This window comes from Schistocerca nitens, chromosome 1 (genome assembly GCF_023898315.1).
Source record: "Schistocerca nitens isolate TAMUIC-IGC-003100 chromosome 1, iqSchNite1.1, whole genome shotgun sequence".
NCBI lineage: Eukaryota > Metazoa > Arthropoda > Insecta > Orthoptera > Acrididae > Schistocerca > Schistocerca nitens.
The window spans coordinates 709,384,645-709,403,314 of record NC_064614.1 but is presented as its reverse complement, the minus strand read 5'-3'; the positions used below and the strand labels follow the sequence as shown (position 1 = coordinate 709,403,314).

The 18,670-nt window shown below is 41.4% G+C and overlaps 1 protein-coding gene across 1 annotated transcript in view; it reads right to left on the bottom strand.

The window, feature by feature from the left end:
• LOC126259850 (high-affinity choline transporter 1) overlaps positions 1 to 18,670 on the bottom strand; it is a 357,917-nt gene that overhangs the window by 125,643 nt on the left and 213,604 nt on the right. The window contains exon 4 of the mRNA XM_049956909.1: positions 11,889 to 11,996. Within this exon, the coding sequence (XP_049812866.1) occupies positions 11,889 to 11,996 (108 nt within the window). The remainder of the gene's footprint in view (positions 1 to 11,888; positions 11,997 to 18,670) is intronic.

Here is an 18,670-nt window from a genome sequence, read left to right as displayed (position 1 = left end):
GATGCGCTTCTCAAACCATTCTTGGAGATTAACCCTTTCAAAGTTAGCACAATAGTGATGTAAAAACAATAATCAGCACTCCGAATTTAAGTTACACTTCCTTTTAATTGCCTTTATTGCAATATCACGTAACACACAAAACATCACTTCACAATACAAAACATACTTGAAAACATCTTCCTCACAGTCACTGTTAAAGTTCACATTTTATAAGCTGACGACAATATTCGTCTTTCCAACATGACGTCCACGACTTGACTTTCTCAAGGTCCGACTCTCTAACAAGTTAACAACTAACTAACTAATAATCGCTTACGCGCCTAAAAATCAGAGCTACAAGTACGTCAAAGATCATAGTGACAAAAGAAAGAATACACATAAGAATAATATCATTGCAATACAAACATATCGATGTATCACAAATGAAATCAAATCTGAATGTTGTCTCAGAAATATGTTAAGTAGTTAACAGAAACACAGTAGAGTATTACTGGTATCGAGAGGTTCAGATTAGGTGCCATAATGGTTACGTAATTCAAGTACCATTACAAAGTGATACTGAAACACGTGTCAAGCCATGTAGTTGATCATCTTGTTGGACACGGAGCCACAAATCCCGTCTCCAGTGAAACGGAGTGAAGGTCGGCCGTTATCTAAAGAGCAGTTACCGTACATAATTACGTACACGGAATATCATCTGCAGCATAGACTAGGGTTCGCGCGTTTCAAGGATGCTCGATAAAATTTATAGAATGTGCGTGATAGTGAGCTACTACGTTATCCACATCAAACTGCGCGTGACATAGGTTACAGTGGTTTCAAGGAAAGCAGTGGATGGTTGCATAGCTTCAAACAGTTCAGTAGAATTGGGAGCCATAAGATAACGAAATTTGAAGCAAAGCGGCAACTTGACGAAACACAGCAAACTGCAGAATCGGTCCGAAAATTTGTAGATAAGGTAAACAAACATATCCCATCGCTCAGTAAAGAATTTGTTTTCAACTCCGACCGGCCGGGATTTGAAGCGGAAATGCCAATGAAAAGAACCCTGGAAATTAGAGGTACTAGATGTGTGTATGATCTTGCAAGGGCGGTAGGGAATATTTACGTCACAGAAATCAAGAGAGGGAAAACGGTCATAAGAGAACCACGACTGTGGTGTGATGATGATGTTTGGTTTGTGGGACGCTCAACTGCGCGGTTATCAGTACCCGAACAAATTACCAAACTTTGCTCAGTCCAGACTCGCCACTTTCATGAATGATGATGAAATGATAAAGACAACACAAGCGCCCAGTCATCTGGAGGTAGGTGAAAATCCCTGACCCCGCCGGGAATCGAACCTGGGATACCGTGCTCGGGAAGCGAGAACGCGACCGCGAGACTACGAGCTGCGGATGACTGTGGTATGAGCACTGCTTTTGGCCAATAGCTGGTCAAAGTAACTTGCTTTTACTTGATTCCTACTCTGCTTACAAAAATCATACTCCTTTATAGCAAACTATCCCTCCTGAACAAGGTGTCACATTGCAGTTGATACCACCTGGAACCACTGGACAAATTCAGCCTCTGAATGTTATTTTTTTTCCGTACCTATAAAACATATTATCGAACTATCTGCAGCTACGCTTTAAAGATAGCCACTTTCACGATAAGCTCTACGACAGACCGTTTCACATTCAGTTTCATGCCATAACATTTCATCAGTTCTCATCAGCCGTTTACACCAATATGATTTTATATGCATTATTTAGAAGTGGATACCTATGTGAACGTCCTGCACTGTCTGTAACTCCCACGAAGTTCTCTTTCGAGCTTGATGATGCGAACCTTTGTGATCATTGTGGAGTAACGTTTTTCGTTCAGTGTTCAGGTGCAAGTTAATTATTTGTTTTGAGCATTTCTTCAATACTACCGTTGTCCATTTTTTGAAGTGTAATATGAGTACATACATCCCGTAGAAGGTTGCTGTCTGCACCTCTCGTACATTCATTTTCTGGCGCTCTCATGATGCACATGGTCAGTTACTAGCAGCTAATACGTTTCCTATCATAACTGTTAGCACAACACTTTCAGATGAGCCCTGATAGAGATCGAACCTGTGATTTCGCACTCAAGGGGTTCCTTGTGAGAACACACTTGCATGCGATAGTGATACTGTTAGCGCAACAGAGGCTTCAGAGAACTAGACTGTTTCCTTCTTCTTTTAGTTCTTCATTCTTGTTTTATGCTACTGTAGTTTTCTTAAAATGTGTGACACGCAGTAAATTACAAAAATCAGGAACTGTTCTTCCATTACCTGTGGACGGGTGGATGTTTAGAGGTGGCGCTTTCCATGTGTTGTAAGGTACTTTTACCTATTTCTAATTTCGTATTTATTTTTATAGCTGACTCGAAACTTTCGGCACTTAATGTCTTTATTTAACGTGTCATTAATAACAGTGACCTTAATTTCGATAAGACAAAGAATTTATCTGACGATTACCTCCACCGTGCACATTGCTGCTTTCGTAGAAGCTCATAATACAGGACTGCGTTGCCCCCACTGCCTAGATGTGGCACATGGAAGCGGAATTTGTTCTCCCCTTCCAACTTCCTCCCCCCTCCCCCGCACTCCATTTCAACCCTGTAATTGTACTTAGTTGACCTGCTTACACCGGGAAGTACTTTTCTGGGATATTTCGAACACATTTCAATTGAACATTTCACTTTCATTATGTGCCGATGTACGTGTTTACTATAAACAGTGTTGCTATCTTCCGGTGTGCCTCTCGTTCGTCTTTTGTTAGTGTTCTGATTTCTGTCTGTAGTGTGATATAAGCTAGCTAAGCATGAGCGTGTATCTTTATGTGTGGTGGTCTAGGGAAATGGGGAATTCTGAGTGGAGGAAATCGCAAATAGTGTTTTTCTTCTTTTACTCCTTTTAGTGTTGTGGTGAGAGATTAAGTTATTATTAGCCTGGTTTTGTTCATAATTTATGTTTGTTGTTGTCTTACTGGTTAACAGGATCATTGAGTTGTTATATTGATTTCGCCATTTATTACTTTCTTGTTCATTTGAAAGTGCTCATTGTAGGTGTAATGTTAGGGGTTTTGTTTTGTAATTGTTCAATCTACCGATGTTCATATCCCTTTCCACTTTAGACGGTTCATGGTCATTTTTGTTAGGCGTTCAGCAAAGGCAGAACGACTATTTCCATACTTCCAGCTTCCAATGTGTTCTTTGTACCTAGTTTTAAAATTTCTGCTCGTCATTCCAGATTCACTGATTTGCAATCTTGACATTCTAATTGGTATCTACTAACTCTTTTGCGTTTCTCTGGTTTTTCCACTCGTCGTGTGCGGACAAGGTTCGCTCTGTCCCTGATTTGCTCGTTCCTACCCGGAGGTACTCGATACAGCTGACGTCTCTTTTAGTACTGCGGCGTAGCGTTTTTCGGTCGGCACAACTCTCTTCAGCTCGGCAGAATGATGGTGTCAGCGCCGGTTACCCTTCGCTATTTGTTCGTGGTATGAAGGAAGTTCGCAGGCCCAGTGGCTGTTTCTACAAAAAGAGGAAGTCCAGCAGTGTATCGTCATAGTCCTTTAAAAATGAATAGAAATGACAGAAGAGAGGAATGAGAATTCTCAACATACATTATGCAGTCGCATAAGCGTTTGCTACTAAAATTTTGCTATGAAACGATATTAAGTACCATGCAGAGAATTTAAATATTTAGTTGGAAATGAAAGAACAAAGCATTACAACGATCGACAGACGTCTGAACATCAAGAACAACTTTGTGCTAAATTTGCAGGTATGCAGCACGTGAAGAAACTGGTGTAACGAATAATAAAATTTGTGAAGTCGCATACGTTATTCTACTGTCAGTAGGAACAATTTGCGATGGAATTGAACGAACAGTGTGGAGACTTTATATATTACTGCAAAGCACGTTGGTTAAGTCAAGGTGCATGTCTGGAACGATTTTTCGGTTTAAAACTCGCTATTGTTGAATTTATGTTCAAAAAATGTTCAAATGTGTGTGAAATCTTATAGGACTTAACTGCTAAGGTCATCAGTCCCTAAGCTTACACACTACTTAACCTAAATTATTCTAAGGAGAAACACACCCACCCATGCCCGAAGGAGGACTCGAACCTCCGCCGGGACCAGCCGCACAGTCCATGACTGCATTAAATTTATGAAGAAAAAAAGAGTACAGGAACTAAAATGAGGACATGCGCACTGGGTTGCATCTTTAGTGTACTTGACTGCATACTGCCCATATTAAGACACTGGAAAATCAAAAACAAATTCTTTCTGATCTGATTGGGATGCATTTAAAAAGAAAATAACGTTGTACAAGGGATACATTATGATAAACACCGTCCAGTTCCGGAAGATCACCGCAGTTAAACAAAACACGAGGTTTGATGAATCCATTGTTGCCTTGAAAGAAATACAAGAGTAGTTTCCTAAACGTTTTGAGGATATTACCAATCTTAAATCAGTTTTCGATCTGTTTTCGGGACCTTTTTATTGTTTCAGTTGAAAGCGCCCCTGCGCATGTACAGATGTAACTGATTGGCATACAAAGTACTTCCCGTTTTAATGACAAATTGTTTTACGTCAAAATTGTCCAGGCCGCTCACATTGCTTTCCTCCGGAAGAGTTCCTGTGCCTCCATAATAACGTTGCAGAAGTGCTACAATATGTCGAGCGGCATACTGGCGTGAAAAACCTTTTTTCTATTACCGGTACGAAACTAAACAAGTCACGATTACATGGCAAACACAGTGCGAAAATCTGTGAAATTGCCTGCGTCTGTCCGTAAGCAATTGTTTGTACCAGATAAAAATCCTTCATCGCACCAATAATAATTAAATAATACTGAAATTTTTTGTGATCTATGTTGTTGCGAAATGTGAAGTATAAAACAAAGTCGCATGCAGTGTGACTGGAATGTCATTTAAATGCGGCGCCTTCGCAGTTTCTCCCTCTTTCCTCTCCTCGTTCTCAGACAGCGTGCCGTGAAATAGAATTTTAAGCAATAAATGTCTTGGTGATTCATCGTGACATGATTTGGAAGGCTGCTGAGAGCTAACTGTCAGTGCGTTCGTAATTCCAGTGACAAAATTACCTCTGACACAGTGGTAAGACATTGGTCTCACATTCTGGAGCACGGCGACTCAAATCCCCGTCTAGCCACATATATTTAGGTTTTCCGTGGATTCCCTAAATAATTTACCTCAATTTCCGAGATATCTTCTTTGGAACGACGTGGCTGATTTCCTTTCCGAATCTGAAATTGTGCTCCGCCTCTAATGACCTCGTTTTGGACAGGGGGTTAAGCCCGAGTATTTCTTCCTCCTTTCCGACATAGTAGATTTCCTCTTTCTGCTCTCCACTTATGGCAAACTTAAAGGACTCTCACTGATATATTTTTAATTGTATAGTGTGTGTAGGGATGCAGAACAGACACAACAGCATTATATATCGGGTCGCCCCCTATTTCGAAGAAAAATGAGCACGAAATCAAAGGGGACAGCAGCGAACGCCAGTCACCGAAATACCTAAGCACATCAAAGTACTTTTTGATCGTTAAGGGTTCTCTTTTATCGTGGTTAAATATTTATAACTCCGCTCACTTCGTCTTCCGCACTTTGACACACAAATTTACGGCGTGTGCCGCAAGAAAAGTTGCCGAAAAGTCGCTGAAGCATATGAATTATTCAGCGTCAAAACTTGAAGAGCACCCGTAGCTATTTTCCGCTGACTCGATGCAGTTCGCACTGTAAAAGTTAGTTGCTCTTGAAAAGAGGCACCGTACACGGAGAATTTTACAGTGATGTTGACACATTTTGCTCATTGTCTACTTTCCTCTCCCTCGTGATTTTTTAATCATGTGCCTCTGTTAAACAAGGGAACAACTAACGAAATGGCCGGTACAATTTTTCCGTTTCTTGGTAACCACTTATTAGTGTCAATTTTTGAATTATCGCGATATTTTTCTGGATACAATGACAACAATATCACGGCATCAGTTCACTATAGTTTTATTAGGATATTTCCTAGGCACTCCTACTTCTCGTAGCCATTGTTGCGTCAATTATTCTTCTCGCTTACTGTTGTTGCCTTTCACAGTGTCTACGTTAGCATATTACTGATTTTCTTAGATTCTGCTTAATTCTGTCACTTTAAAAACTTAGATATAATTTTGCCAAATGAAGGACCGAGCGAGGTGGCGTACTGGTTATCATACTGGACTCTCATTCGGAAGGACAACGGTTCAAACGCGCGTCCGGCCATCCTCATTTGGGGTTTCCGTGGTCTCCTCAAATCTCTTGAGGTAAATGCCGGGATTGGTGCTTTGAAAGAGGACGGACGATTTCCTTCCCCAATACGATGGGACCGATGACCTCGCTGTTTGGTCCCCTCCCACAAATCAATCAATCAATCAATCTTTCAAATGAACCATAACAAAATGGTTACACAAAATATCAGAGCCGCAGAAATAATGTATGTCCGCTATATTAGTCTGTGTCTTATTCTGACTTTACTGTATTAAACTTCCTTGTAAGAGAATAATTGTTATCATCTAAAGTACAGCAAGGATTTACGAAACATTTATAACACGTGAAATCGAGATATGGTTGCCCATCTTCACAACCTATACCGTGTGTATTGGCAGTAGTACAGATATATGTACATGATGCATCTTTTCTCTTGGGCAGAAACAGAAAAAAGAGAACGAAGGTTTCAAGGTCATACAGTTAATGAACGAATTGAGTGGTTTGGTGTGCGCTTTGGTGTCCACAGTTTGCCTCACACTTCTTTAGAATCGACATCAACTGTCACTGCAAGGTTATAATATTCTGTTTTGAAAATTGAGAACGCATTTCTCTAGGAAAGATACGGTTATGCGCGTAACTTAATTTCAGCAGAGATAAGACTGACAATAACGCTTCGTTATCTGTACACCGATGATTCATATCCAGAGTTCAACCGCTAACCTTATGTCTCAAGATAGTACTTTAATGTGGTTTTCACTGATACTCAAAGCTACTGGGATAAATTGTAACTGACGCATAGGACCGCAAACTTTTTATTTTCAAGACGATCATCCGATTTAACAATGATACATCGTGCATGCACCGTGGAATGATTTTTACAATTACATCTAGGATCAAAGTTTTCATGTTTGTTTCATAGATGTACTGTGTACCCTACACATGACACACAGTAAACAGCTGCATGATAGTCAAGCTCATCTGAAACTACTGCGAGCTTGCTTGGAATTAGTATATTACCTGCCATTCTTCATGACGTTGCATTCGACATACATTGTTGGGAGAGGAGAGACATAGACGAAATTTTTCACAAATTTCCGCAAAAAAAGTTTCAGATCACAAGACTTTGGACGCCAATGGTGCAAAGAGAGACCTGTCAATCCCTCACAGTCGGTCCATGTTTGAGGCAGCTCACTGTTGCGAAGTTTTCTTACATGCAGCTGTCAGTGTTGGACGTGCACTGATCCGTTGATAAAATATTTTCAGCGTGTTCTCCACTTGACACATATTGTGTAATTGTAGCGGCACCACCATTTAAGATGGGAAAAGGTTCGCTTTTGTGCAAAATTTCTGAGCGCAGAAGTTACAGACAGGCGCAGGCCTGTAGACAGTAAGTTACGCTTACCAGCGGTTGCGAAGTAGAATTGAGTCCACAAGGACATAGACCTGCTGAAAAGAGTAAACGCAGCAGTTTGCATGGCGCAAGTTACAGGCAGAAGGGGCCCACTGGCCCAACCCAGGTGTTATGAGTACATGACTTGGAGTGACGCATTAGCAAAACATAGGCGCACAGCCGCTTATAAATAGGCGCCCGTTCACTAACAAGGGACTCAAGTGTGACAGCTCTCCTGGACGGCAGGGCATGTCACACCACCAGCTACATTCAGCAGCAGATGGGGCGCCAGCGTTCCAGTCCACAGTAGGTCGCTGGTTCGACCCTCTGAGGCCAACGCAAGGTCTGCAGCCAGTGGCGGCCCACACCATGGCTCGCTACTGTGGGCAGTCTTGTTGGCTCCCAACACATGCCGGAGGCATCCCGAGGCGAGGGCTGCAGATTCGGATGCTGGATCGTGGGCGCTCGTTGTCGCCACAATCTTAGCCACGCCGGCGGGGAAGCACGCCACGGACTGTCTTGCAGCTCCCAGTGGGTGGCACTGAGGCAGCAGGGACAGAGACCACTGAGTCGACTGCCGGTGCATCCTGACATTGTCATAACTCTGCGACCGTACAAGGCCGACACACAAGGGAGAATTGCACGGGTCGCTGAGGCAGCCATTCCATGCCAAGCTGTTTCGTAGACAGCGAAGTGGCGTCCTCGGCATTGCGGGATCCAGTGACACAGATCAAGAGGAATGGGTCCACTTTAGCTGGAAATAATAAATCATTAAACTTAGACGACTTTTAATACGGTGCATCCTGACAGTTTCCATCCTCATCTAACATCCCACTACATTTTAGCACTGTAGACGCGAATTTGAGAAAAGGAGTTTTAGTAGCGAATTTGGATGTACCAGATGATGAAGACTAGAGTTCGAGAGGTAGGCATAGCGATCAACCACTGACTGTCGATAGAACTGCATTGCGTAACAAAGTTAAGCATTTGAAACGAGGAGAAAAAGAGCATGTGGAAGAATTGTTGTGGGAATTTAAGGATTTGTTTTTTCCACAAGGGACATTACGAGCAACTCCATTAGTTCAACATAGAATACCAACAGGTATCGAAGCACCTGTTTACCGTAAACCATACAGAATACCGAGGTATTTGCAGGCGATTGTGGAGGATTTCATTGATCAACAGCTTGTGGGCGGTATTATAGAGCATAGTAATAGTTGCTGGGAAGTGGTGATTGTCATTGTGCCTAACAATTCTATGGATGGAACTAAGAAATACAGGTTCTGTTGTGACTACCGATACCTCAATAATAAGACAGTAACAGATGCACACCCCATTCCAAAAATATCAGAGACTTTGAATCACTTAGAACAGTGCCAGTACTTTTCGACGATGGATTTGACAAGTGGTTATCATCAGTTAGAGGTGGCTCCAGAGGATCGTCCAAGAACTTCTTTCGATACTCTTGGAGGCCATTACCAGTACACCAGAATGCCATTCGGTGTGAAAAACGCTCCAGCAACATTTCAGTGGTTGCTAGACAGTGTGTTATGGGGTTTGAAACTACGGCAGTGTCTTGTCTATTTGGGTGACATTGTAGTGTTTTCAAGTAGTATGGAGCAACATAGACAGTGGTTAAGAGAAGTCTTTATGAGGTTAAGAGCACCTTGTTTGACGTTAAGCCAGGAGAAGTGTCATTTTTCATTGGAAGAAGTGAAATATTTAGGTAATATTATCAATAAGGACAGAGTGCGAATAGATCCGAGGTTGGTACAGGCTGTAAGGAATTTTCAGGAGCCAAAAACAGTTAAGGAAGTGCAATCATTCGTCGGAATTTGCAATTTCTATCGAAAGTTCGTGAAGGGTTTTACAGATTCAGCACAGCGATTCACGCAATTGTTACGGAAGGGTGTGAAATTTGAGTGGACAGAAGAGTGTCCGAAAGCGTCTGACAAATTGAAGGGAGTGTTAACGTCACGTCTGGTTTTTTTGTTTCCAGATTTTGAAAAGGAATTTATACTAGCATACGATGCATCGTATCAAGCATTAGGGTGTGTTCTTAGGCAGGAAATTGATAGGAAATAACATCTTGTAGCTTATGGGTCTAGGCAGTTGAATGCAGCAGAGAGTAATTACTCAACAACAGAGAGGGAGATGCTTAGTATAATCTATGGAATCACATATTTTAAATGTAATTTATATGGGAGAAGATTTCGGGTAGTGACAGATCATGCTGCGTTGAAGTGGTTGCTGTGGTTTAAGGATCCATCCACTGGACTCGCTAGATGGGCTGTGAGGCTTAGTGAATTGGACTACGAGGTGGTGCACAAGCCTGGGAAGAATCACGGTAATGCAGATGCACTGAGTAGAAAGGTGGCAAAAGTAGAAGTCATAGGCTGTGACCTAGCAGTATGGCAAGAATTACAGGACGCTGACAACGATTGTAAATTGTATCGGACACAGCCATAATTTAATATATACGATGGTCTTCTGTGCAGGGAAACGAAATTAGGGACAGAGGTAGTAATGACAGCGAAACTGAGAGATGAGTTTTTAAAGGAAGCACATGATCACATGTTATCTGGTCATGGCGGGTGTAAAGCGCCGAATACGAGAGTGGCACAGAGGTACTGGTGGAGAGGTAGGAAAGTGGATGTGGATCAGTATGTCAAGAATGAGTGCAGAGAGCCAATTTGTGTCGGAAACAGATACAGCTACAACGATTGCCATAAGCGACATGTCCATTTTCTATGTTGGGAATTGATGTCCTAGGACCTTTCAATCGAACATCGTCAGGGACAGAACGGGTACACAGAACGATCGGGAAGATGCTGAGTTTTTATGTGGATTCTCATCACCGTCAGTGGGACGAGTATTTGAAGCACATTGTATGCGCGTACAATGCAAAAGTCCATACCAATACCAGATTGTCTACATTTGAGGTAGTGTATGGGTGAAAAATGCCGCCACTGTTCGATTTAGTGAAGCTTCAGAAAGGAAAGACTGGTATCTGCACGTCAATTTGTGAGGAGAATTCAGAATGTTTGGAAACAGGTACAAAAAGCGAATACAAAGGCAGGAAGACGCAGTGAAGTGGAAAGGAAGTTTACCACAGTATAGAGTAGGGCAATGGGTAATGCTATCCAGCCCCTGTACGCCAAAAGCGAAAACGAAGAAGTTCATCACCAGGTATCAAGGGCCATACCCCCATAATGTTAAGCGTCAGCTGCCAACTAGAACAACGATAGTGCACACTGGGCGGTTGTGGCCATTCAAGAGTTGTCTGGGTGCGATTCCAGGTATGTCACAGAAAGGGAAGAGGAAGAAAGAGAGAGTGAAGAGAGGTATTCAGCGCAGAGAGAACCAAGAAGATAGAGTATAGCATGATATACCGTACGCTCTGCGATCCAGAAAGTCATGTACTGCTGGGTAGTTTTGCTTTAAATATTTAATCTGATTAATTCTGTAAGGGTCACTTACGGCCACTGCTGGTTTAAGAATATTTGCTTAGTAGCTGATAGTTAATAGCGCCCGCTTACTTAATTCTGTGTTATTTGCTTTAAATATTAAACTGAAGTGTTTAATTGGTCAGCCAAGGCCGCTTACGTATTGCTATGAGGCTTGCTATCGAGATATAATTAACTGTTTCACTGGTGAATGACTACCGCTTCGCACACAAAATTCAAATAATACAATTTGTAATGATACTTGGAGATATAATTGAGATGGCTCAGTGGAATTAGTGGACTAGATTTTTTTTTAAATAAGTGTGATTGCCTAGAACTTACTGGATGCTACAGACTTAATACATGTCATTTAATTGAAACTGTTTTTCCTTACGCAAGAGACTCTGTAAAAGGTTCCTTTTACGAACACTATACTGACCCTCGTTACACGGCTGAGAGTGATACACTGTTCAATGTAGACACTTTGGACAAATCGGGCAACTTCGTTCACGGTGTGTTCATGGAAACGTGCGAACACTATAGTTCCTTTGTGACATTCATTCACATCTCGAAGTCGACCCATCTTAATACGTTGGATCCCTACAACCTAATGGCTCATGCCCACCGCATTACTGCTATGGCTTACGTCAGCGATGGTGGGCCACGTGCCCGCCAGGTATGTGTTCTACACCTCTGAAGCTGCTCAGAAGATGGGCACTAATATTTTGTCAGCTAAGCTTAGTTATAAGACCAAGATATATGCAAGCAGAGACTTACCGAAGACGAGGCTGAGGGCGTAGCCAAAGGGCGCCTGGCACCACACGAGCCCATACCGGTAGATGGCCTCGGCGGTGCCGTTGATGTAGCCGCCGCCCACCCACGTCGCTGAAACACAACAAGCGCCCTCCTATGAAACCTGCGTCTACCTCTCAACGTTATATACTGCTGATGTCGTCAACAAAAAAAAAATGTTTATTGAAGTGAGACCCTCCAGTGCTCAAGCAAGTACCAGTTTTCTTTAGGCAACGGATCTTACTCAACTGCATGTATTTTAATTGTTTATGCCGAGGACAGTACGATCAAGAAATAACATGCATAAAATTAGAAGACACGAGACGATGTCGGTATTGTTAGAAACTAGTACTGAGAATTAAACTACAATTATTATTATTATTTTCGATTATTCCCATTTAAGAGAGCGTTTGAACTTGAATTCCTTTATGATGATTGTTTATGTTTTTTCTGAGCCCAAATTTTCTTCATGTGTTCACTGTGTTGTTTCTTTCGCTCCGCTGTCCATTTGCATCCTGGTCTCTTCTGTGTTGTGGTGTCAAATTTATGTTTTTTGATGATGTTCCTGAATTCAGTTCTATTTTCTGCATCGTTTACTGTTATGTGTGCTTGTCTGAGGTCCTCTTCAACTTCTTTTATCCATTTTGTTTTTCCCCTGCCTGAGTTGATGACTTTAAGAATTCGCTTTGAAATTCTGTTTTCATTCATCCTGTGGATATGTCCATAGAACTGCATTCTTCTTTTCCTTATTGTATCCGTAATCTTGTCTGTGTATTTATATAATTCTGATGTTGGTCTCTTCTTCCAGATTCCTTGCTCTTGTATCGGGCCAAAAATTTTCCTGAGAATTTTCCTTTCTTGTTTCTCTATTTCTTTGATTTTAGTTTGCCCACCTATTTGTGTTGTTTCAGATGCATACAGTGCCTCCGGAAGTACGACAGTGTTGTAGTGCCTCAATTTTGCGTTAATGGATATGGACTTTTTGTTATAATAGTTCCACGTGAGTTTATATGCTTTCTGTAGTTTTTTTATTCTTTCTTCATTGGCCTTTAGGTTGATCCCTGATAGCTGGATGAACACAATCTTTCTCTTGTGAGCAAAACAATATACATATGAAATAGCCAATATATATTCAGTTCTTGTCGTACCAGCAGAACAAGAATATCTGCTTCCTATTTCGGATTGTATCTCTCTCACTCACTGAAGAAATGATGAAACTCTGACAAGGGAAACAACTGAAAATCGTATGACTGCGGAAAAAACATATACTTCGTTACACATCATATCACTTACTATGGAAGGTGGTAAATTACTTACCAGGGGAGAAATTATACAAGTATCCGAGGATTTCATGAAATCTTTGCATTTCGAGAGGTAGATCAGAATTAATAACGAAAATAATTAAGTTCTGGAACCAACGTCAAGTTTACATCTTCTTTTACACTTACATCTGTACTCTATAAGCCACCTTACGTTGTAATGCAGAAAGCCTCTGTTGCACAGTCTGCCACTGGAGGTGGTTGAACCTCTCCGTGGCGCTTTCGCGCTTCCTAAATGAACCTGTAACGAAACATGCTGCTCTTCTTTAGATGTTCAAAGCCTACATCTGCCAGAAAGTTTCATACCAGTGGACATTCCGCTGCAGAGTGAAAATTTCGTTATGTTGTGGATAGCTGCTGTATTATAGCTTTTTATTTCATCCTATTTCGTATGTATGATTTGTTTGTGAAGTAAGTCTCCAAACGATGCACCTGTGCTTTTACGTTATGTTTATTCACTTACATGCGTGCATCGACTCCTAAAATCTCATATCTAATCTCTGCACTATTTTTGTACTTCGGATGGTTTTTCATCTCTTGTGAATTTTGTCTTTCGTTGTCTCGCTCTCGTTAGGTACGGACGCCATTCTGCTGTTCTCATTGTAAACATTATTACGTAAATGATAACCAGGTTCCCTTAACATAGTGCCCGCATCTCGTGGTCGTGCGGTAGCGTTCTCGCTTCCCACGCCCGGGTTCCCGGGTTCGATTCCCGGCGGGGTCAGGGATTTTCTCTGCCTCGTGATGGCTGGGTGTTGTGTGCTGTCCTTAGGTTAGTTAGGTTTAAGTAGTTCCAAGTTCTAGGGGACTTATGACCACAGCAGTTGAGTCCCATAGTGCTCAGAGCCATTTTGAACCCTTAACATAGTATGAAGTTAAATTTATTCAGCCTCTTTTTATTTCTAACAAAAATCATGTTACTTTTATATGATTTTTAATTTGTATGATGTGTTTTCAGAGGATGGCGGCTGGAACGGAAGCGTAGACGGCACATTGTTAGCAGACGTTAATGACTGAACGCTTTTCGTGTTGAGTCATTACTTTTAACTGCGTCTTCCGCTACACGTCTCTGAGATACTTAGACCGGTTATTTTATTTGTATCTTGCAGTAATTTCACGCAAGTTAAGCAAAGAATGATTCGGTCATTTGTCTACTGACAACGACGTCGTTGTGTGGCCTATACCAGTGCTACAAATTTTTGATCTTGGTTAATTTTCGTTACATGTTGCGTTCTCAGCTTCACGCCGAAATCGATATGGAGCAATGTTTGTTTACCGCGCCGATCCGTCCGTATGGCAGACGACAATACGCGCAACCACCATCTGGTGACACCTACACTTTTCCTTTAATTTAAGTTAAGTCATTGCAATTACTTTATTTGAAACTATTTAAGGGCAGTAACGTGTCACTGCTATTGAACCAGATATGGAATGCAAGTATTACATTCTGACTGTTGTCCACGTATGTCTTTTTAATATTGTTGGGCGAATTTCTGGCGTGCCCCCACTTTTCGACTTCACCTAGGTTTGTTTCCATGCTGTTGGTGTTATCTGTACAAGGGTCTTAGAATGATGTTCGCACGCGGTGCGTTCCGGGACTGGCTATATTTACTGGGGTCATTGTGGCTGTTATGAGTCAATGACACACTGTCTATTTGTCAATTTGTAAACTGTTGTACACTGGGCAAGAGCGAACCCTGGCGGTTCCTGGGTTAAACGTACTTGAAATTTTGGATCACAACGTTGGGTGGGAAGTGTTGACAGACGTACTATAAACAGTTATTATAAGCAAGATTTTTGTTGTTCAAAGATGGCTCTGAGCACTATGGGACTAAACTTCTGAGGTCATCAGTCCCCTAGAACTTAGAACTACTTAAACCTAACTAACCTTAGGACATCACACAGATCCATGCCCGAGGCAGGATTCGAACCTGCGACCGTAGCGGTCGCGCGGTTCCAGATTGTAGTGCCTAGAACCGCTCGGTCACTCCGGCCGGCTTTTGTTGTTCTTAATTGCTTTAATGTTATCTGGGGTTATCTCGGAGTTTGAAAGGTTAAGTAATGCCACTCATGCTAGTTATTTAATGCACATTACTTTAAGCTTGTTCAATAACATGGCTCTTAGTTTTACCTCCGCGCTGGGAGTAACTTACTAAAATACTGTGTACATTAAACGCTTAGTTAGCGTGGCAGGGATGAGGAGAGACTCCTCTGTGTATAATAATTTAGTGTCAGCAAGCACCGCATGTATTTTAACACCTTAACCTAAAACAACCAAAAATGTACAAACGAGTGTCTTTTATAAATAAAAGCGAAACCCGTCTGGTGTAATTCTTTTTAGTTAAATCGCAGTCAGCTCAAGACGGATAACCTATAGTAACAGAAGGTTGTACTCGTTTACGTTGATGAGATCTAGAGTCTCTGGAAGGTTTGATATAGATTATATCATGATAAGATACACACTTAAAAAACGAGGTTATAAACTGGAAATCATTTCCAGGGGCTGATGTGGTGTCCGACCATAATTTATTGCTTATGAACTGCAGATTAAGACTTGAAAAACTGCGTAAGGGTAGGAAATCATGTACATGGGAGAAAGATAAGTTGAAAGAACCATAGTTTGTTGTGTGATGATGATGATGTTTGGTTTGTAGGACGCTCAACTACGCGGTCATCAGCACCCGTACATATTCCCAAATTTTACGCAGTCCAATTTTTTTACACAGACGAATCGAGCCAATGTCACGGATGATGATGATGAAACGATGAGACCCAGGGTTTGTTGCTCGTTTCAAAGGCATCGTTGACCAACGATTCAATTACGCAGACAGAATGTAATGTAGGCGTCTAAAATTGAGACTGGCAGAAAGTAAAAACTGCCTAAGCAGATACAGCTAGAGGAAAGAGGCAAAGCTGTAAAAGAATACATGCCATGCGAAATATAGATTCCGCCCATCAGAATATTAAAGAAACTTTTGGACAAAAGACAAGCACCTGTATGAATGTTAAGAACTCAGGTGACTATGAAAGGTCAGTACTAAACAAGAACGGAAGGATGAAAAGCAAAAGGAATATGTGCAAGTTCTGTACGATGTCAATTAGCTTGAAGACACATTAAACAAATGGAAGAGGAGTCAGATGAAGATGAAATGGGAGATGTGATAGTGTGAGAATAATTTTACACAGTACTGGAAACAAGGCCCCAGGAACAGAGGACACTCCGAATTATTCAGATATTTGGGAGACAGCATACAAGATATATGAGACTTGCGAAGCACCCTCAGACTTCGCGATGTTTCTGGTTTTGGAGTAATAAACTTCCTTTCATTCCATAGTTTGGCTGCGATTACGGTAAATGCGGCCTTGCATAAGAAATGTGGTAAGAGGTAGACAACATATGGTACGGTGAGTACCAGTTCACTGAGAAATTGGGCTAGTTTAAGAGGATAATCTGATTAGCTGCCGAAACAGGAGCCAACGCGATAAACTTTTAGTTTCATTCTTTTAATATTTGATAAAGTGTTATTCATATGTTATGGTGTGACAAGCTGAATACAAATAAAAGAGCAATCTTTAATCCACTTATTTCGGATCTTATTTTTTATGACAATTTTCATTAACATCCGAATAACGACATTCAGACGAATCACTTGGTGAGGCTTCGGCTACCGGCAAAAGGGCGCTACGAAGCGGAGTGATTCGGGCTGTCTGGTCAGTCTGAAGCGAGGGGAATGAAAGGAACGGTTAACATTACTGGCCGCACAAATAAGATCTCGAATGCGCGCCACATAATATTGTGTTCAGATAAAGCGAATCTGCGTATAAATCAGAGAGGAGTAGAGAAACATTGTATACAATTTTTGTGAACATGGTTTCTACAAGACTTAATGAAATAGGATTGTGATCGTTTCTAATGTGAACTGTGATACGTGTGACTTTGTATACCGAACATATTCCGTACGTCTTATTAGCAGTTTATAGCTTTATCTTCTTTGTGTTTTGTCAGTACAAAATCCGTTGGCATCTTCAGTTTCGAGCTTATATCTTTTAGTAGATTTGAGAGCGTTACCCACCTCACCAGTTATTTTACAACGCACTTCAAGGACAACAAACTTGCGGCTTGCGCAGGTTTGCGCAGTGTAAGAGAATCTCTGCGTATTACCTTCAAGCGGCAAAACACGGCCAACCCCTTATATGTCCAGCATTTCCAATACAAGTGGAGAGTGGTATATCTCTCATTCGTGGTTACACGGAGGAGAGTAAGTGAAAGAAAAAGTAATGCGAGGAAGGACTGTCGATTTGGACACAGACTAAAATCGTCAAATTCAATACTCAGTTCAGTTAACATTTTGCTGCATACAAACTCCGTAAACTCCTCATTTATATCTATACTCATTTCTCACCACCACTACTTCTCTTTTTTTCCTGTCGTGCTGCCATAACTTGAAGAAGAATGTAATAACTCATACTCCAAAGAAAGCAAGTGTGAATATTTTCGAACATGATCACAAAATACTGACATGAATATTTACAGAAGAATGGAGCAATCGGTATTGCCGACCTCGGCGAAGACCAGTTTGGAATCTGGAGAAGTGTAGAAATATGCGAGGCAATACTGATCCTATGACTTTCCTGCGACTTATGTTAGAAGATAGACTAAAGAAAGGCAAACGTACGCTTATCGCACGTCTAGATTTGGGAAAACGTTTTTGAATACGTTTACTGGAAAATACTCTTCAAAATGTTGAAAGCAGTAGGGTTAAAACACAGGGAGCGAAATGCTATTTACAACTTACAGAAAGTAGACGGCAGTTGTAATGTTCAAGGGGCATGAAAGAGTAGCAGTGATTGAGCAGGGAGTGAGACATGGTAGTTGCCTAACATCAATGTTATTCAATCTGTAGATTGAGCGAGCAGTAAAACAAACCAGGGAGATATCTGGGAAGGTGATTTAATTTCACGGAGAAGAAGTAAAAGCTTTGAGGCTTGCTGATGACTCTGTGGTTTTGTCAGAGACAGCCAGAAACTTCGAAGAATGTTGAATGGAACACACAGTATCTTGAAAAAAGATTATAAGATGAACATAAACAAGAGTAATATAATAAGTCGGATTACATCAGAAGACACTGAGGGAATTAGATTAGAGAATGAGACAGGGAAGGCAGTATATGACATCCTACATTTGGTCAGCAGAATGAGTGACGATAGTCGAAATGGAAAGTATATGAAGTGCAGACTTGGCAACAAAAGAAAGAGCTTCATCAATACAGTCTACGCACTGAAAGCCGCAACAACAACATCACATCTAATAGCATAATAGCACATTGGTGTCATTGTAAGGTTTTCAAAAGACCGAGACGGCGTTCTGATAGTAGGCGACTGGACTGGAGGACCAAGAAATAAGGGCCCGGATTAAAAAGTTTGTAGGAAGGGTTTAGTGTCTGTGGG